Source organism: Centropristis striata, chromosome 21 (assembly GCF_030273125.1).
Source record: "Centropristis striata isolate RG_2023a ecotype Rhode Island chromosome 21, C.striata_1.0, whole genome shotgun sequence".
NCBI classification, from domain to species: domain Eukaryota; kingdom Metazoa; phylum Chordata; class Actinopteri; order Perciformes; family Serranidae; genus Centropristis; species Centropristis striata.
Window position 1 is genome coordinate 6,469,697 of NC_081537.1, and position 20,777 is coordinate 6,490,473.

At 38.1% G+C, this 20,777-nt stretch overlaps 2 protein-coding genes and 1 non-coding gene across 6 annotated transcripts; 1 reads left to right on the plus strand and 2 right to left on the minus strand.

Annotated features, from left to right (window-relative positions):
* Positions 1-318: 318 nt before the first annotated feature.
* On the minus strand, positions 319-16,257 carry plbd1b (phospholipase B domain containing 1b). The gene is made up of 11 exons (XM_059325407.1): positions 16,038-16,257; positions 15,165-15,387; positions 14,220-14,303; positions 13,288-13,429; positions 13,065-13,211; positions 12,206-12,350; positions 8,597-8,797; positions 5,660-5,800; positions 3,805-3,990; positions 3,547-3,653; positions 319-1,067 (listed from the first exon to the last, which is right to left on the minus strand). The coding sequence occupies exons 1-11, from the start codon at positions 16,102-16,104 to the stop codon at positions 891-893; spliced, it is 1,620 nt and encodes a 539-aa protein (XP_059181390.1). The 5' UTR covers positions 16,105-16,257; the 3' UTR covers positions 319-890.
* cby1 (chibby homolog 1 (Drosophila)) lies at positions 15,898-19,866 on the plus strand. Of its 4 annotated transcripts, none has more exons than XM_059325408.1 (5): positions 15,898-16,038; positions 17,161-17,259; positions 18,064-18,169; positions 18,982-19,094; positions 19,401-19,866. In XM_059325408.1, the coding sequence occupies exons 1-5, from the start codon at positions 15,979-15,981 to the stop codon at positions 19,479-19,481; spliced, it is 459 nt and encodes a 152-aa protein (XP_059181391.1). In that variant the 5' UTR covers positions 15,898-15,978; the 3' UTR covers positions 19,482-19,866. The 4 variants fall into 4 exon arrangements, with proteins under 4 accessions (XP_059181391.1, XP_059181394.1, XP_059181393.1 ...); XM_059325411.1 differs by lacking the exon at positions 15,898-16,038 and adding an exon at positions 16,849-17,018; XM_059325410.1 differs by lacking the exon at positions 15,898-16,038 and adding an exon at positions 16,850-17,023.
* trnar-ccu (transfer RNA arginine (anticodon CCU)) lies at positions 16,321-16,393 on the minus strand. Its single transcript has one exon. It is a non-coding gene; the product is annotated as a tRNA-Arg (tRNA).
* Positions 19,867-20,777: the final 911 nt, after the last annotated feature.

Below are 20,777 nucleotides of genomic sequence, written 5' to 3' on the forward strand. Positions count from 1 at the left end.
GAATGTCAGCAAAAACTGTAATTTATACTGAATAATCCCATTATTTTGTAGGATAATTGTGTCATCATGGTATTTCTCCATTAATTTTACATGAAAATTTTATATTTTTTACAGCAAAACTGTGTATTTTCTACAGTTTATGGCGATAGAATTTAAAGTTTTATGCTATTCTTTGATTTACAGTAATTAAAAGTATCTACTACACTGTAAAAATGTCCCGTTGTTTTTTTTACAGAAAAAAAATGGCAGCTGTGGTTACCAGAATATTTCTGTAAAAAATACAGTACATATGTCAACATCTTTACAGAACAACTTGTAAATTTTACATCCTAAAACTGTAGTAATTAAAAAAAATACATTTTAAAGTTGTAGATTATACCGTCCTTTACTGCAAATTTAACAGTCTGATGCTGCTTTTATATTAATTATTTATGCAAAATTTACATGCCGACTTTGCTTATTGTGCATTGAATACCAGTAAATTAACATTTAGTTATTGTTTATTGTACACTGAATATCCGTAAAATTTACAAGTTGTTCTGTAAAGTTGTTTACATTTGTACTGTAATTTTTGCAGAATTATTCTGGTAACAACAGCTGCAATTTTTTTTCTGTAAAAGCAACTGATTTTTTTTACAGTGTACGGTGATGTACAATGTTTAATTATACGACCTATTTCTAATACAATTTGACAGTGTTTTACTGTAATTTCAACAAACATTTTTTTACAGTGTATGCATATGTTTTAATGATATTTTTCACCAAGTTAAAGGGAAAATTTTAACTTAATTAGCCAAGCTCTTATATTGCACCGGGATGTTCAGTCTTGATTTGAACAGGAAAGCATGACCTTTTCTACCTGGATGTGTTGGTATCTTGTCCCTGTGCTCTCAGGGTAGACGCAGTGAGGGCCTCATAGTGACAAAAGGAAAGTTGTAGGTGTGAGGGAGACCCTGATGAGTCGTGATGTTGAAATATTGCCATGAGAACGGCCGTAGGCCCCCCTGGGTTGTGGGGCCATTTATTGCCTCTGCGACCAGCTGGACAGCCATCTGGTAGTCCGTCACCTGTACCATGAAACAGATATGAGTCAGGCAGTCACTAAGGAAAGAGTGACAGGAAGAAAGTGAGGGCAACAATCAAACAGACATCCTTAATTAAGTTTCTGTTGACATTAATGGAGTTTAGCCATTCTAAACCTGCACTAGGGATGGGTACCTTTCACATTTGAACCGATACGGTACCGATACCCGGTACCTGGGAATCGGTATCGGTACTCAACGGTACCAATTTTCAGTACTTTTGCGTAGGCCTGGGCCGATAATCAATAAATCAATTAGTCGCACGATAAATTAAATGAACTCAATAATTTTGCCGGCCTCGATATATCGCCATGCGCATGCGTGTTTGTTTTCCTCGTCTGTTGCCTCCAAGCAGGCTGGATGACAAGAGGGTTCACTCTGTGCTCGATCTCAGCACCTGGGCGCTTTTGTTCCATAGCAGAATGAGCGGAGTGAACCCTCCTGTCAGTCATCCAGTCTCTTTGTCTCTGTGGGGAAGGCTGGGCCGCTAGCATTGGCTACACACAGAGTGCAGCAGGTGAGCCTCGTGCGGAGCAACGCGAGGAAAAAAGATGATTGCAAAGCCAAATGCCACAGCCCCGGTGTGGGAATATGTCGGTTTCAAACCGAATGAAAAAGGTGAGCCCATCAACACACGGACGAGCCTGTATGCCCAATTTGTTCAAAAGTGTTGGCAACAAAAAAAGCCACCACAACAAACTTGCATGCCCATCTAAAGCAGAACCACCCGACCCAGTTTTCCCAGCTGGGGAAAAAAACTGCACCTGGAGATGCAGAGCAGTAAATATAAACGCTGTGCGCTCACAGAAAGTGGAGTTTGCTACATCGCAAAATAAATGCTGCCCTTTAAAAAAAAAAAAAATGTTTGTTTTATTTATTTAGGATATTTAAACGTTCTTAAAATTACAATTACAATGGTAAAAAACACTGAGAAATAAAAGTGTATTGTATTTGAAAGGGTGTGCATTATTATGATATATTATCATGTTGACAATAATATTGTTTATCGGCAATAATTTTTTGGGACAATATATCGTCCAGCAAAATTTGTTATCGTCCCAGGCCTAGTGCACCCCCTTCTATGTCCCAATCGTGTTGACGCACCCCCAATCCCCCACACCTTAAAAAAAAGACAAAATGCAATAAGATTTTTTATAGCCATGTTAAAGGCGGCATGTTTAATCATGCTCAAATGAGAACACACATATAATTAAATAATCACCATCACAACAATGCGGTCTCGCATTTGAATTAACCTGAACACAGTTTCAATATAATGCAACAAAGTTATGCGCAAGCTTACACTTTTAAGAGCAAAGAGGATGATGACAGGCTCAGGATCAGAGGCAGAAAGCACAGAAGTTGAGGAAAATGTTATAATATTTTGTGCCGCGTTGAACAAAAATTTAAAGTTAAAATGAGCGTGGAGCTAAACAACTCCGTCATCATAACACAGGTTGGAAAAATGGAAGATGATAACTTCTTCTACGCTTCATTTTAAGATGAAGTGCATTTTGAATAGCCTGCATTTATTTATTAATTAATATAACAGTTTTTGACTTTACATTTCACAAAGGAAATGTTTATTTACACGTCTTTATTGTGTGGGGGAAAAAAATTTAATTGTATAATTATCAGACCGACATTACATTTTTCATCTCGCGCACCCCCAGGGGTCCACGCACCACACTTTGGGAATCCCTGGTTTATGTGGTAATACATGTTAATTTGTTTAATAATAAAATCTAAAAAAAAATTAAATTCAACATATTTATTTCTCAAAATATAAACTTTAAAAAATATATCAAAACAATATATCATCCAGGATGAACAGTGCTTTATTGTTGAGTGAACGTGCATTTTGTAACAAGGTTGCAGTGTTATCAAAGGATTTACTGTCCCATTTGGAGCAAAATAGACAATAAAGCAGGACATGCCTTATGGCAGGGCTTGTAATTTATCCATTTTAGAAAGTTTAAAACATAAGGAGATGTGCGACATAAATGCATCTATAAACAACAATCAGAACAATATTTGGTCATATACAGTACAGGCCAAAAGTTTGGACACACCCATCTCATTCAATGCGTTTTTCTTTATTTTCATGACTATTTACATTGTAGATTCTCACTGAAGGCATCAAAACTATGAATAAACACATATGGAATTATGTACTTAACAAAAAAAGTGTGAAATAACTGAAAACATGTCTTGTATTTTAGATTCCTCAAAGTAACCACCCTTTGCTTACTAGAATATAAGACATGTTTTCAGTTATTTCACACTTTTTTGTTAAGTACATAATTCCACATGTGTTCATTCATAGTTTTGATGAATTTACAATGTCAATAGTCATGAAAATAAAGGAAACGCATTGAATGAGAAGGTGTGTCCAAACTTTTGGCCTGTACTGTATGCATATCTTAAACTTGATTGTGGAACCTATGTGGTGATGACCTCTGACCTTAGTGTCATAGCAACCTCCTGGACGTGGTCTCCTTGGTCTGAGGTCATTTCGGCAACAGATGGTTTTACATGGATGGCCCTTGGAGTAGGGGTCCCTCTTGTAGTCTGAAACAGAACAAGTGTGACTGTTATCATGCTGCTTACAGTCTGAAGACATCCTGAATTATTTGTGTGTTTTCTGTCACAACCCTGAGGCTCTTTGAGTTCAGGAGAGGATATAAAATATGAAGAATGCGAGAGCTGTTGTTACACCCACTGTTGTATCTCATGATGTGTTTGAGGGAGCTGAGGTCAGAAACCTTGGCCTGGTCCCTGCGGAGGATCTTGGCTCTGGGACAGAGGTCGTAAGAGAAGTCTTCGCCGTATCTCTTCCACATCACACCGTAGCCACTCAGGTTGTAGATCTCAACATGAAACGGTATGTTGTAGGACGGCCAATAACCTGACAAATGCAGCACAGACGAGGTGGAGATTGTCCAGAAACATTAGCATTACACTGTAACAAATTGCTGTACGAAAACTGCCAAATTGTGACAGTAACATACTGTTTTCCATTAAAAAGGTATAATACTGTAGAAAACAATGCATTCTGGCAACATGATCTCACAGAAATCCGTGAAATAGCCACGGATTTTGCTTAACTCAAAATCTGCAGAATAGGCACGGATTCGCTCAAATTTCCGTGAAACTGACACGGATTTCGCTACAATGCAAGTTAATGACAGTCATATCCCGTGGCTATTCCAACATACAAAGTGATTATGTATATTCACTGAGTGAATATTTAGAAAATAAAACATATATTTCTCGCTACAAATGTGATCAAAATCCATTTTTATGCAGAAACTAAGTCAAAATATTGATTTTTCACTAAAAATGAGAGAACTGTCCGCCATGTTTTTTGTTCTGACCGATGGGACCTTGAAAGTCACGTGACTTGGAACAAACCAATAGCCACGGGATATGACTGTCATTAACTTGCATTGTAGCGAAATCCGTGTCAGTTTCACGGAAATTTGAGCGATTCCGTGGCTATTCCACGGACTTTGAGTTAAGCAAAATCCGTGGCTATTTCACGGATTTCTGTGAGACCAGGTTGCATTCTGGGCAGTATTTGTAGGTAGTTTGCCGTTTCCCATAAAATACTGTAATATACCATAAATAGCATTGCATTCTGGGAGTTATGGTAGAATCAACAGCGGTGAGGCTGAGAAAATACAGAAAGCTACTGTATTTCTAGAGGAGAAATTCAGCCAACTCTGGTCTTTCCTTTCTTGGAACATCCATTTTAATCCTGCATTTCTTGAGCAAATCACAGGGTAAGTTGAACTATGTTTTATTTGTTAGATGATGTTTGCAGTATCAGTATTTTACTATCAAATCAAGGATATACAGGATTGTACTGTAATTCAGTACACTGCAAAAAAGCCAACTTGTATTTTTTGGCCTAAAACAGTGATTTAAGTTGGTAAAACTTGGAAATATAAATTACTGACATTTAGGGCAATAATGTAAGTTAGCACAACAAAGGAAGCCAGTTGTCTGCTCAAAAACAAGTTGGTGAGTTGTTGTTACTTATATCTTTAAGTTGGGGTTCACAACAAGGGACAATAGTTCTGCTAACTCTTATTTCTTTGTTGTGAAATTCGGTCATTAGCGAAAGCTGGCAGCTAACTGATGCTAGCGGCTAACTGATGCTAGCGGTGCTGCTTGTTACAGCTACAAGAGTAGCCATTAGCATATCAATGCTAACTCAAAATTGTGGTCACAACATTAGCTGACATTTCATAGCGGCGTTACAATCGTGCCAAAGAAATTCAGAGTTGAGCAAACTCAAAAACAAAACTTAAAATATTTAGTTTAATTGTCCAACTTAAAATTTTATCGAAGTTTGTTGACTTGAAATTTTGAGTTCACCCAACTTTTCTTTTTTTGCAGTGTATGTGGTTTTATCAAAGTAACATACCGTAAAGTAAATAATAGTAAGGGAACTGTAAAATTAACAGTAGAATGCTGGCAACCCTGCTGACAGTATTTTACTGTTAATTTACAAGACAATTGTTTACAGTGTAGTTGATGTTTTATATAGATGAATGTTGTTGTTTTTTTACCTCTGCGTAAAGCTTGAGTCTGATCTGAGTGCATCATCTTCCCTGGAATCTGCTCCACCACCGTCAGAGCTCCATCCCTGATACTGTGACCCAGAGAAACCCTGCTCAGGTCCATCACCATGTACTGGCTGTTATATGTTCCTAAAATTAAAAAAAAAAAAAAGGGGTACATGCTGTTTCCTGCCTCACACACAAAGAATCCACATGGGTTTTGAAGGTCAGCATTACTTAATCCTAAAAGGACTTATTGTGGTATTGCTTTTTTTAAATAGCCTGTTGACCACGATTACACATATTTTTTATATCTGCTTGCAAGTTGCCAAGGGAAAGTTTCCAACGGAGCTGTGTTGTTAAAAAAAAAAAAAAAAAGAGCTCTGTGTGGCTGCACTGTAAACGGCTGTGCTTTTAGCTATAAGGCAAAGTAGGCTTCATCCTCTGGGTACCATGAATGTGTGTACATTTTATGGCCACTCCATCCAATACATGTTTAGATATTTCACAGGATATGGGGAAACTTTAACCAACAGGTGGTGCTAGAGGTAAGGTCCAATAGTAGCCAAAGTCATTAAGGCCCCCACACATCGCCCCGAAGGGACCCGACGGGACCCGACGGGACCCGACGGGACCCTGATTCTGTTGCATCTCGCTGGACACAGTCGGGTGAAAAAAAGCAGTGAAACACATCGCCACGACGACTGCTGACTACACAGCAGCCTGTACATTCTCCCTAACAACGGGTGGCGCTAGTGTCGTGACTGTAATCCAAAACATGAAAACAGGAAACGACGTAACGGAGAAACCATAGAAGTAACCATGGAGATTAAAAACAAAGATTGCACACAGCATTAAGCTTGTTATTAGTTTTGAGAAGATGTTTTGGAAAACAAAGCTTCGCTACAAAATGGTCGCTCTAGCTGAGCTTGTCTGCTCTCGGACTCGTTCTTGTTGTCTCTCTCATGTGTTTATGTTTACTCTCGTCACTTCTGCCCCTCCCACACACCGCACTGATTCGCTAGAGCACCGCCACTCGGATCCGCCCATAGCTAGCACAAAGCCAATCAGAGGACCCGACGAGTCTACTCTCCCGACAGCCGATGCTCCCCGATTGAGCATGTGGAATCGTGCCCGACAAGGCCCGACAGCTTCCGCGATTCCCCGACGCAGATGAACACAACAAACAGACGCGTACCCGACACCGTCCGACTGTCCCGGTGTGTTCCTGGCTTTAGGATTCATCCTCTTGGGACCACGAATGTCTGTATAAAAGTTTCACAGCAATCCTTCAAGTTGTTTTAAAGATATTTCAGGCTGGACCAAGTAAAGCCAAAATATCCTGGTGGCATCATTTGGAGCCAGAGTCTGGTTTCTAGGTCCGGTCTCTGCACTGACATTTAAAAGTTTCCAAAGCTGGCTGCCAAGTACAATAATACTGTATTTACATAAACTCCTGACATTTGATTTGGAAGAAAAACAATCTAAAAAGTTACTATAACCTTTGCTCATACATGATTTGGGCAAAAAACATGCAAAACCACCACAACAATGTGATGGCTTTATCTACTAAAAGACAAATATCAGAAAGTTATTATAACCCTGTTGCATTGCTTCTAGTGTATGACTGGCACAGGAAAAATAACATGCACAGTCTTGCATGTGCCTCAGGGATCTACCAGAGGAAGAAATATGGTAAACTTCTGGCTCCACAGTTTCTGGCTTGCAAAGACAATAAATTCCTAACCTAACCCTATCTTCATTAAAGGAAAATGCACGCAAAGATAAAGGCTCTGATGTTAACTGCACAACAAACGGGGGAGTATAAGAGCGGAAACTGCTGGGTGATGAGAGGACTGTCGGTCTCAAGAACACTTTGTCCTGTTCTCTGCCCTCCCATGGCAACATGAGATGGAAGATCAGCAGCTGCCCAATTAACTCAGGTGTTGCGTAATGAGAAAATGGTCTGTTTGAGGATCTGATAAATCTCCATGGAAATTTGTCCTGTTTATTTTTACATAGTCAGGATTTCAGGTCCAGACTAAATTAATCATTCATGCCTCTCTGCAAGTCGGTTCTCATCCCTCTCTACTGTTTCATCTTCCTGTTACTCAAATATAAGGTACTCTATTCGTGTTGAAGTTCTAAAAGCAACAGTAAACACATTCGTGTTCCCCTGAGGATGGACTGTACAGCTTTGGTGAGCCCCTGATATTGCCTATAGCATAACCAACAGGTCAAAGTTTATAGTTTTCCTTTAAAATATCTTGACATCTGTTAAATACAGACATTCGTGGTTCCCAGAGGATTATTTTAAATAAGACTTGTGTATAGTCTGTAAATGACTTCTATCCATTTCTACATCATGTCTGCTGAAAAGAAAGGATTTAAAACATATTCAGTTTGATTGAAGAAACAAAGTCCTTGTTTACCTATTTAACCCTCTGGAGTCCCTGAAACAACCTGCACATTAACTTCTTCATGACGTGAAGACATAAAAATGAAGCAACGTCGAGCCTTCAGCCATCAGCTTCCCTCTAAAGTTCTGGCTTGAATCTCCATACCAGATTTTTTTTTTGATGATATTCGGCCAAGTAAAACCGGAGATAATGTCAAATATATTTAGTATAAAAATATAGAACTAGATATTATCCTCATTTTACCTGTTATATGTTATATTTGTAACCTGTGTTCATGTTTGCAAAATGTACATTTCTGGGTGTGAAATATAATTTTCAAGATCAGATTTAGTTTTTCTTTGTTTCTTTTGGGTTCAAAGTTCAAAGTCAAAGTTAAAAATAAATTATCAGGACATATAGGTGAGGTTGATCTGAAAAACTAATCCCAACATGGCATGGTGAAGATTTTTTAATGGACATAATAGCCGAAGATTTCAGAGGGTTAAAAAGTGGGTAACAAGTGTTCCTCACATCAACAGAATTTCACCTGAGTTGTATTTGGAGAAGATGTGTGCCCACTCCTCTCCGCTGGCCGCCAGGCTGTTGGCCAGACGTACTCTCTGCCAGGCCAGCAGGCTGTGAGGGCTGAGCTGGGAGAACAGAGAGACGTTGAAGACGCCGATGGAGGTCTGAGTCATCAGCAGGCCACTCCCAAGCAGGTAGAAGTCGTCCAGAGACATCAGGAAGCCTGGGGGAGGAGGAGGTCGTAGTCATATACATGTGAAAGATAGAGTAAGTGAGAGAAGAATAAGAGGACATTTTTGAGATCATTTCCTTTCATTTTCTTTTCTTCTTATTGTGATTTTTTAACATGTGGTACAATATAAAATATTCAGTGACATATTATGTACACAAAAAAAGACCAGAAACACAGTACGGAGCATAGTGATAATCAAAAATATAATAACATACAATAATATAACATGAGACAAGATAAAAAATATATATAAATAAACAAATTAAAGACAAGATAATGTATAAAATAAAAGACTATCTATCTATCTATCTATCTATCTATCTATCTATCTATCTATCTATCTATCTATCTATCTATAAAAGCAAGAAGCGTGTGTGTGTGTCTAGTTCATATCTCTCTGACCGTTAGTCAGACTGAACTCAGATTTCGTGTCTTGCGCATGACACGAAGGTGTGCATCCTTGATTTTGTAGATTTTTAAATTCATTTTTCAAAATATCATTATTTACGTAGGACATGTTACGGCACTGCACTGTTTCCGATCGGACGCCTTTTAGTGGAGCTCCGCCCCCTTTTAGGGGAGCTCCGCCCCATTGTGTGATAGGCCTACACCTGGTCAGTAACACAATTCACTCTGGATTTCCACCCTGACTCATCTCATCTGGAAGTCTATTTAGCCTACCTATCTTTTGGAGTTTTAAAGTGAGCTACAAGGTTCGATTTTCCAATAATATTCAAATAGTTTCCAGCAAATATCAATGTTCAATGTGTATGTGCTGGATGGTGTGGTACCTTATGAAAAGTAAGTGTTTTATGGAGTTGCAGACGTTGTTGTGGTCTGCATAGCAACAATATATGAAACACAATAATTATCAATCAATCTACACATTCCACAACAAACCTAATAACCCTTACTGCATGCTGCATGTAAACTTATTCCCTCCTATATCTGTGTCTGTATATATGTCTAACCATGTTGAATGATTACGTTTCTTTTTCTTAAAATAACTATTTCTGTGTCTCTTTATATCTCAATGTACATTCATGTATTACCTAATATACACTTTGTATATTAACACTACACAAGAGTATTACACCTAGGGGTGTGCCATATCGTATCGTTCACGATAATATCGGTATTTTTTTTTTTAATGGTTAAAAAAAATGCATATCATGATATTGGCAACGTTCCTACTTCTTGATGTAGTGGTTTAAGTTGTTTTAATCACAAAAAGCTACTTACTCCCTGTCGCTAAACACATGCAGCTTTCAAAATAAGAGTGCAGTGTGTTAAGAGAATCCACCACAGAATTTACAAGAAGACTGTCAAAATAAGATGCCTTAAATAAAACATACAATAACCTTTATCCTCCTTTACAAAATTTCATTAAAATATGCCCCCGGAACCCCTAAATGGTTATTTTTATTATTTGCTCATACTCAAGAGTCAAGAGTAAATTTTTTTGTATTTGGTAACTGTTGAGATTTGCACTTCAAACTACATTTTAGATTTTTAATTATTTATACAGACTGCAAAAAAAATCATATTTTCTATCTTTTTAAGTATTTCCTAATATCGTCAAGAATATCGTTATCGCAAAAATAGTCTGCAATATCATGATATTCTTTTAGGGCCATATCGCCCACCCCTAATTACACCTCATTGTACATCCCACTTTAACACACAACCTCATTTGGCCAGAATTGAAAAATCTACTTAATCTCCCACTATATGAATACATACTTCCTACATGCACTGCACTAGTTAATAATGAATATACAATGTTGCTACCTCTATTAATAATGTAAATCATCCCCCACGTCCACTTCCATAAAGCGTTTGCATGCATCTGGCCGTGCTCTGTTGGCCTCGACCTGCTGTGTGGAAAATGTTTCATATTGTAAAAGAGGAAGCTGCTTTAAAAAGCTGCAGGGGTCACACATCACCCCCAGTGGCAGGGCTGTGTTTCATCTTCTCATTTAATAAAGTCGAGTGATATCTTTGGCCTGCCAGCCTCTAAAAATAGTGCATTAAAACCCACTTGTGTTCTGATAGCAATGCGGCCCATAAGAGGATTTTTATGTCCTGGACCACTCTGCAAATCTTTGCCCGCAAAATTACTCATCCTCCTCTGACTCGACAGCGAGGGAATACATTTCACTGGGCTGTGTTTTGTACACACAGTGCGGTGGATGTTTCCTCATCACTGACTAAGCTGTGTGCTTAGCAGAAGAATTACTTTCAGCAGAGAATGTACATTGAGGATTTGGGTTAAGTCCTTAATGTCAGTGTTTATATTTCCAAGATGAAAATGAAACCGTGGGGATTAAGGACAAGCAGTCCACCTCGGCTCAGAGCTTTTACAACAACGACGCGCATCTCTGACAAACTTTACTTTTCAAAATTCAGGTCACTCATAAACACTGTTTCAGCTATAAGCTCTCATTCTCACTTTTGCAAACTTAACCCTCTATGGTACGCATTATGATGCCATTTAGGTAAAAACATGTTTGGAGTGTCTTAAAATAGACTAAATAAACATAATCTGAAGATATTTTATGATTCTTTTTTTTTTTTTTTTGGAAGTTGTTAGTTTGTTGCCTGTAGGCAACATTGTACCATAACGGTGCACAAGTGAAAAAGAAAGTTTTAAACATTAATTTTAACATAATTTATTTAATAAGCATGTGTAAAAGATTCAATAGCTTCAGGAGGTCACAATACATAACATTTTAAATTTTAAAACATTATAAAAGGAATTTTTTAAACCGGTTTCTTGTCTGAATGTTGCCTGTAGGAAACATTGTACCATTTAACCAGTGACCCATTGAAATGAATGTCTTGAACAGTCTAAGTGTATGAAACTATCAAAAATGAAGGTTTGTTCACCTATTACTAGGAATATTTTTTTTTTCAGATGGAAAAGGGCTAGGTACGGAAGAGGATTAGGGCCACACAAGAAAAAAAATGGATGTCTGACTTTATTCTCAGAATTCTGAATTTAAAGTCAAAATTCTGAGAAAAAAAAGTCAGAATTCTGATTTTAAACTTATTTAAAATTATGAGAATAAAGTCAGAACTCAAATATTTTTTTCTTGTGTGGCCCTAATCATCTTCCGTAGCTAGGAAATTATGTTTTGAGTGATTTTTTGTGGTGCAAAATGGCAAAGCTGTTTCCTTTGGAAAAGTCTTCAAAAAAGTGTTTCAATATGGCCGCCTGGAGGTCATGTGACAAATTAAAGCATTGCTATTGGTTCCCTATACTCTTCCCTCTTTTTTAAAGTATCTCATCACTCAAAAACTTGCATTGTAGAAATTTGAAAATGGGAATGTTGCCTGAGGGCAACACCGTACCATAGAGGGTTAAATCCATGTTTAGGAGTGTGGTTGTGTGCGTACCGGGGTAGCTGCTGAACGACATCTTTCCCGTGGCGGTGTGTGTGTCAGACACCCTGAAGTCCCAGTGTTTATAGATCCGCATGGTGGCTGCATACGTATACCAGCTGGAGTGGCCAAACAGCAGGTTCTCAAAGCCTGGCAGCACCTTGGGAAGAGGAGGGAGACGATAGGCTGAGTCTGAAACTAAACCAAGAACTAGTTAGAGCAGGGATGGGCAACTGGAGGCCTGGGGGCCCCATACGGCCCGCACCCTCACTTGAAGTGGCCCTCAGTAAAACTACATGCATTTGAGCATGAAATCTTAAAAGTGCAGTGTAAAAATGCACAAAATTACTGTTTGCATTGATGTTGGTCTGCAGAAATCACAGTAAGCGGTTATTTTTTATTTTCTTCAAACCTTTTGTATTCCTATTTATACTGTTACACATGCATTTGAGCATGAAATATGTTACGTTACTGCACTGTAAAAATATTTAAAATTGCAGTTTCATCATATCTGGTTATGTGCACGGTCCTATATGTGGCCCTGTGGTAGTGTCGAGGAAAAATTGTGGCCCCCTCCAGCATTTAAGTTGCCCATCCCTGTATTAGAGCATGAATCACTCTTTGTCTGTTTTTGCTGACTTACCGACTGGAATACTACATACTTCCTACAGACACTGCACTAGTTAATAAAAAGGAATGCTGTTAGATTTCTGATTGCACCGCTTCACTTTGTTTTTCCCTCCCAGCAGCCTTTTGCACTCATCGACACACTTCAGAGGGAAACCCGTGCACAAGGACCCACAATAAAACTAATTAAGTGTTGAGGCGTCCCAAGTGTTCCCTCACAGCGTGAGCCAAATGAGCTTGGCCTAACCTTGATGAGAGCGGTGCAGTGGCCCATTCCTGGCATCCTGAAGGCCCCGGCCCCCGTGGAGGAGTTGGAGCGAGGCGTCAGAGCTGGGACCAGGTCCAGGAGGTCTCCGACTCCATTCAGAAACTGGAGGGCAAAGGCTGATAGAGGCTGGGAGGGAGAGGAATGAGATGATACTGTGACAGCTCTCACACCATCTCTCCAACACACACACACACTCACACACCTCTCTGTGTTTGCTTTTGGCCCACCGTGCAGCTCCGGCGTGGAGCCCGTCCAGCTGGGCGAGGATCAGTCCCAGGTGCCTCCACAAGGGGTCGCTGTGTCTCTTGAGCTTCACCTGCTCTCTGGCCCACTGCTCCTGTTTGCTGCAGATCATTTGACAGCTGAGAGGCTGTTTCTGTTTACAGTTGAGTGCATTTTATTGCTTCTTCTGCTATTGGTGTGCATCTAATTGACAATTACAGCATTGTGAATGTCATTTTTTCTGTGTAACCCTTTGATGCACAACATGGGTCGAAAGCAGGGGGCTCAAACTGAAATGACCTGGGGGCCGCTGGAGGCAGTGTCAAAATGACCCAAAAAAAGACACAAAATGACCAAAAAAAGACACATAATGACCAAAAGACACAAAATTACAAAAAAGACACGAAATGACTGAAAAATACACAAAACTATTTTAAAAAGACACAAAATTACCCCCAAAAGCCACAAAATTACCAAAAGACACAAAGTTATTAAAAAAGACAAAAAATTATTCAAAAAGCCACAAAATTACCAAAAAAAGACACAGAATTATCAAAAAAAAGACACAAAATTACAAAAAAAAGACACAAAATTACCAAAAAAGACACAAAATTACTAAAAAAAGACACAAGATGACCAAACAAAAGACACAAAATGACCAAAAGACACAAAATTACAAAAAAGACACGAAATGACTGAAAAATACACAAAATTACCAAAAAAAGACGCAGAATTACAAAAAAAAAAAAAAAAAAACTCACATTAATTAAACTTTCATATCAAGGTGGGGGCCACAAAATATCGTCACGAGGGCCGCAATTGGCCCGTGGGCCACAAGTTTGAGACCCACGAGATAAAGTGTTATCAAACAATCCCTGCCAGTAAATATGAAGTTTGATCTTAAAAGCGTACCTTAGAAACCTTTTCAGGGGATTCAGAACCTTCTCATCCTTTAGGAGCTGAGGGTACATGTTGGAGTAATGACTGAACATCTGTCTGTGGAGGAGAATAACAACAGGGGCCAAAATTAGCTTCAGCTTTATATATAATATCGTCACCCTGTTAAAATAATCGCCTAACTAATTTTTTCAAGTTTTGCAGGAAACACAAAAAACTTCACCAAAAGTGTAACATATGACATTTATTGATCATTTCACTCAAAAAGGATGTAACAAAGGATGGCTATTGGCATAGTAATAACACTGTGTGTAAATTATGTAACTTAAGATAAATTAAATGTGATTTAAGCAAGATATGGTAACACTTTATTTTGAAGGTGTCTACATAAGAGTCACACAAGCCTGTCAGGAACATGACATGACAAGTATCATGAGCATTAATGTTACTTCAACTTCATTAATGTTCATGACACATACTATTTGCACATTTTGCATATAATTTGAACTCTGCACATTCTTCACTTAATTTGTGCTAAGTTGTATATAGTATATTGTATATTGTTAAATGTCTTTTTTTCTATTAGATTGTTTATTTTTTTTATCTTTATCAGCAAGGGAAATCATTTTTTGTGCAATTTTTGTGGTCGGCTGTAACAAAGAAATTTCCCCGCTGTGGGATTAATAAAGTCGAATCTAATCTAATCTAAAACTGAACAATCTCCCTCTAGCTCTTCTTTGCTGGGTTCTTATCTGATGCCTATGAATGTGGCAAATTGTCAAAGAAGTGAAGATCTTAAAGGGGTAAAATCACATGATCTGATCAACTGAGGATGTAGGCGATTTTACCATAGGTGGCTATGAGGAGGTGATTTAGGCAAAAAAAACAACAATTTTGACAAAAAATGACTTAGGCGATTATTTTAACAGTGTAACAATATGCAGGACGTGTGACACTCACCCAGCAGTGAGATAACCTTCCAGGTACCCAGCCAGGAAGAAGGTGGTCTCATCTTCCTGTGGGATTCCCCCATGACCTGCACAGATCTCCAGGACCCCCCATCCAGACAGGAGCAGGGTGTCGTTGAAGTAACCGTAGGCCCCCCCTTCTGTCTCCATCACCCCCTCCTTCAGGATCACACTTTTCTGGGCAGCATCCCAGGACACAGTGGCCTCTTGGAGCTCTACCATTGTAGGAGGATCGACAGGGTTACAGGGTTGAGGTTGAATAACACACATTACGTAAGATAATGTCATGACACCAATAGAATTAACTATAAGAAAAACACACATTATAAATAACAATACATTTTCTATTTGTCGCTTTGCAGGTTTCTGTTGAACGAATATTAATTATATATTACCTTATCTTTTTTTAAACTCGCAAACAGATATTATACAATAATAAAAAATTACTTTATGTGTGTAGAACATTTCATACATATAATGCAACTCAAAGTGCTTTGCAGTATGAGATTAAAAACAAAACACAAAAGAAAAAAGATTTTAAAAAATGTCCATAAAAATAAAAGAAAACAGACAATCAAATAAAAAGTTAAATACATATTCTATACTATTTGGAAATATTCATGTGGAATTTCGAGGCTTATTCTTTTTGAGTCATTATTTTATTATTTTTTAATTCAAATTTTAAATGGTAACATAAATAAAATAATACAGAACACAAATCCAGCTTTATTTAAAACATAATATCAAAGTGCCATCTGATACTGCAGCCTATTTGTTTGATAGACAAATCAATTATTATTATTATTATGAATTCAACAAATTATTCCATCAAGTTCGAAGCAGATGCCACGGCATCGGTACTCACGGTAAGTTTGTAATGATGCAGCCAAAGTGTTCAGCAATACGCATAGTTTGATGTTATGCTTCTCCATGTCAGCTGATAGTTTCCTGCGAATCTCTTACTTTCGTGTAGTCTATTTCAATAAATTAATGTTATTTTGGTTGATGCTATGGAGAACGACGACGCTGAAGTGAAATGTGCCAAGAGCCGGTGAAGCGCTGTTACTTTTAATTGCTTGCTTGAATCATTTTTCGTCACTATGATCATCCTCTTGCATCAGCTTCACTTGTCCCATGGCAAAAGTATACACCCCAGATGGGACTCGAACCCACAATCCCTGGCTTAGGAGGCCAGTGCCTTATCCATTAGGCCACTGGGGCAGTACGGTGGAGGGGCGGGGTCAAAACATTTTATACCCGGATTACGAGCTACATTGCAACTTGGTCGTGGTTGTGGACTTGTATTTGTATTGTTTGAAAGTTCAGTTTTGACGAGCTAAACGCCTGAAACGACATTTTAATTTATTTATGTTAAATACACATTAAATGCACGGACACAAAGGTTGGAAAAACCGAGTGACGCGATCACCATGGTGATGTGCTCACGTTCCATGGATGGTACCATCATCTCCCCTCCCGAGGGGTGTACTGTTTTCCTAATACGACTTTGACAGATAAAATATACATACAGGGTCCCATGTGGAACATATTAGCGCCATAATAAACATTTAATTCAGACAATTTGTTAGTTTTGGCAAATCGCTTTTTAATTCCTTGACATTACAAAACCGGGCAATATGTAAGTGTTACCTAGTTTAGACAAATGGAACTTTCCAACTTTACTCAGTAGTAGCAAGTATGGTTTTGTTTGGAGGGGAGAGTTGCTGCCACCACGTAAAGAATTAATATAAATAGTCTGTATGGAGGTAAATAAATGAGATATATATTTTCAGTGACTAAACAACTACTAACCCACCCGTGAGGCAGTCGACAGTTTCAATTAAATGTCAGGTATGAGTAGCTAGCGAGTGTTAGCCACCTAGCATTAGCTCGGTAATGGTAGTTATCACAGTTAGTGTGGCTGCTTGATACTGCTATCAATAAAAACAACAACTAATGCTACGATTGATGCACCATCTGTTATACAGGACCTTAAGAAATCACTAAAGATGCCGCTCTTTGGAAACACATTCAGCCCAAAGAAGATTCCACCTCGCAAATCTGCATCTTTGTCCAGCCTTCATACGGTGAGTTTAGAGAGAATACTGTTCTTTGACAGCAAATACACTGTTTTAATAAAGTGCACTGATGGATTATTTAATTAACCCTCCTGTCGTCCTTCCGGGTCAAATTGACCCAATCTGTTTTGACTATTCCTTCTTTCCTCCCTCCTCCTGCCTTCCTCTCTTCTTTCCTCCTTCCTTCTTTCCTCCCTCCTCTATCCTCCTTCCTTATTTCCTTCCCTTGCCCCTCCTTTCTTTCTTTCCTTCCTTTCCTCCCTCCTTCCCTTCTTTTCTTTCCTCCTTCCGCTATCTCCTTTCCTTTTTCTCTTCTTTCCTTCCTCCTGATTTCCTCTCCTTTCCTCCTTCCTTCCTTCTTTCATCCCTCCCGCCTCCATCCCTTCCTCTATCCTCCTTCCTTCTTCCCTTCCCTCGCCCCCCTTTCCTTCCCTCCTTTCTTTCCTTCCTCCTTCCTTTCTGCCCTCTTTCCTTCCTGCCTCTCTCCTTTCCATTCTTTCTCCTTTTCCTCCTCTCTTCTTTCCTTACTCCATCCTTCTTTCTTTCCTTCCTTCTTTCCTCCATCCTTTTTTACTTCCCTTTGCGTCCTTCCCTCTTCTTCCTTCCTCGACCCGAGGACAACAGGAGGGTTAAAGCAACTATTGATCCCGTATGCATTTATTCCACACCGATCACTCAAGGACATATACCTAGGGGATGAACGGAAACACATAGATAGAAGAAAGTGTTGCAGCTCGCCATTATTTCAGCTACTGTGAATTGGATGAGGATGCAAACTGAGCCATTGTTTTTTTACCCCATAATATTTTTCAGTTGGATCGTTCAACAAGAGAAGTCGAGCTGGGCCTTGAGTATGGACCTCCTGCGATGAACCTTGGAGGTCAAAGTTGGAAATTTGAAGATGGACAGTGGATATCAGGTAGGGGTGTGCCTTACGATAATACCGGTATTTTTTTATGATTTAAAAAAAATGCATATCCTGATATTGGGAACATTTCTTCTTCTTGAGGTAGTGATGTAAGGGTGTCCCATTAATAACCTAGACTGTGACGGCCCGTCAGAGACTCATGTGCTGCGCTAAAGTCACATTTAGAGCTACTGAATGTATATTTACACAATTCATAAAATAAAGTTATTTTGCGTTGTGTTGCTGTTGCTCACAGACTGTCAAAATAAGACGCCTTAAATTAAACATACTAGAACCCTTATTCTCCTTTACAATTATTAATTGAAATAGGCAATTATTAAGATGAGTGTATATGATGGAATAGTGTCATTAGAATGTGTGAGAGGCACCAAATTTGGGCTTTTATGAAAACAAATTCTAACCCCATAGATGGTTATTTTTAATTATTTGCTAATAATCGAGACAAAAGTAAAACAAAATTTATTTGGCAACTGTTGAGACATGAATTTTAGATTTATGATTGATTTTCGTTTTTTATTTATTTATACAGACTAAAAAAAAATCATATTTTCTTTATATTTTTCATTATTTTGTAATATCGTTATCAAAAAAAATACCCTGAAATATTGTGATATTCTTTTAGGGCCATATTGCCCAGCCCCAATATCAGGTAATGAATTTGATCATGCTGAATACAGAGCAGTGCAGTGGCTGCTTCCCAGTTTAAGTGCATTTTATTGTTGATTATTAATGATTGTTGGTAAATGCCAAAAAAAACACTGAATCTTGTTTTTTGTTTTTTTTATCTCTTTTTTTCCAACCAGAATCTGGTGGGAATGCATCTGGTAGAGAACTACAGCGGCTTAAGAAAAGAAATGTACAACTGGAGGAAGAGAACAATCTGCTGAAACTGAAGATTGACATTCTTTTGGACATGGTAACAACTGAGCTTTTTTGAATGTGCTCCTACATCCTCAATAACATTAACGATGTAAGATGCAAGTTTATGCAATTACCTCCTCATTCGTTTGTCATGTGTAAATGGGCCAAAAGTTTTTATGACCCTCAGACTCCCTAACCGTGCTTGTAACATGTTTAGCATAGGTCCAACACTGCTTGGACATGTTGTAAAAGCTTCACTAATACATTTTAATTATACACTTAATTACTGGTGAAGTGGTTGATGTAAATTACTGTATTACCAAATCTTTCAACTAACTGACATTTAATCTTTCCCTTCTAGTTGACAGAGACTACTGTTGAGTACCACCTGATAGAGAAAGAAGTGGAAGATATAAAGAGTCAACATCGGAGGAAGAAATGACAAATCAGACCTGATGTCTTCATCATGAGAAGTGTTCTTCACTTCATTCACAGAAACTCAGAAAAAAAATATGCATTACCTTGTGTTTTTGTTTTCTTTGCTCATTATTTAAGTGACTGTATTTTTTGCATAATGTGCTGTAGGTTTTGACTCTGCTTATATTTAATTAGAAAAGCAGGTTAATTAGATATCTCAGATATCGACTCTTTTTTATTTCTTCTGTCCTGCATTTGTGTCTGTAAATCTGTGAACATCTTTGTTCAATACACAACATAATTACTACATCTTTTACATTTATATGGCAAAAATTGGCCAACATTTTCTTCAAAGGTTTTTGTATTTACTGTATTTTCTACTTAGATTAAAATGAAATCAATCATTGGGACTGTGCAGTTTTTTTTCTGTTCACAGTTTCTAAAACATTAACCTACCCACTTGTTTCTTTGAGTCATAGCTAGTGACACATTCACAAGAAGACATGGACAAGCTCACATATTCCACAGAAAATGAGCAGTAATGTTGCCTGCTCTTGCATGAATTATAGAAGCCAGACTGCTCTATTGGCAGAGCCGCCTCTTTTTCTTAAGGAAGCTCAGATCTCTTGACATCTGTAGTAAAATGCTGTAGATGTTTTATCAGTCTGGTGGTCTATCCCTTGTGAAATGTAGTTTAGAATTTAAGTATTTGTTTAAAAATATACTTCCCAAAAAATATTTTTCCAAACTTAAACTGCGCGTTGATAATATGTTGTAATCAGGGCCAGATTAACACTTTGCTGTATCCCGGGAAACAATATTCAAGGGCCCCATCATCACGCCCCCAGAATCACCATAATCTGGCAAAATACAGAATAAATTACAGTAATATACAGTTAATATACTCAATACATCAATAACTAACTGCCATCAAGTGCATTTTATGTGCAGATGTGCTCATAGAACTACAAATGCACCATTATGTCCTCTTGTCAAGCCACTCACTCACATATGATGTTATGAAAACAAAACACATCAGCATCAGTATAATCTGGCAAAATTGACCCACTACATAGATTATAATAATTATAATAAATTTTATTTGGAAGGTGTCTTTCTTGGCACTCAAGGACACCGTACAAAAAGATAGAAAAAGATCGGGAAGGAAGTGTCCTCAATTTTCACACAAAAAATAAGTAAGCAACCACTTTCAAAGCATCCAATATTTATTTAACAACACATATTCCCAGCAGCACAAATGTATTGAATTGATAGAGCCATCACAGAGGACAGAAGACAAGACGCAAACAAAAATCAAGAA

Coding starts and splice junctions, on each gene's coding strand:
- cby1 (XM_059325408.1), top strand. CDS start 15,979: ATGAATTCAACAAATTATTCCATCAAGTTCGAAGCAGATGCCACGGCA. Junction 16,039..17,160: donor CCACGGCATCGGTACTCACG/GTAAGTTTGTAA, acceptor TCTGTTATACAG/GACCTTAAGAAATCACTAAA. Junction 19,095..19,400: donor TTGACATTCTTTTGGACATG/GTAACAACTGAG, acceptor TTTCCCTTCTAG/TTGACAGAGACTACTGTTGA.
- plbd1b (XM_059325407.1), bottom strand. CDS start 16,104: ATGGAGAAGCATAACATCAAACTATGCGTATTGCTGAACACTTTGGCT. Junction 3,654..3,804: donor ACACATCATGAGATACAACA/GTGGGTGTAACA, acceptor GTTCTGTTTCAG/ACTACAAGAGGGACCCCTAC. Junction 1,068..3,546: donor GAGGTTGCTATGACACTAAG/GTCAGAGGTCAT, acceptor TTCATGGTACAG/GTGACGGACTACCAGATGGC.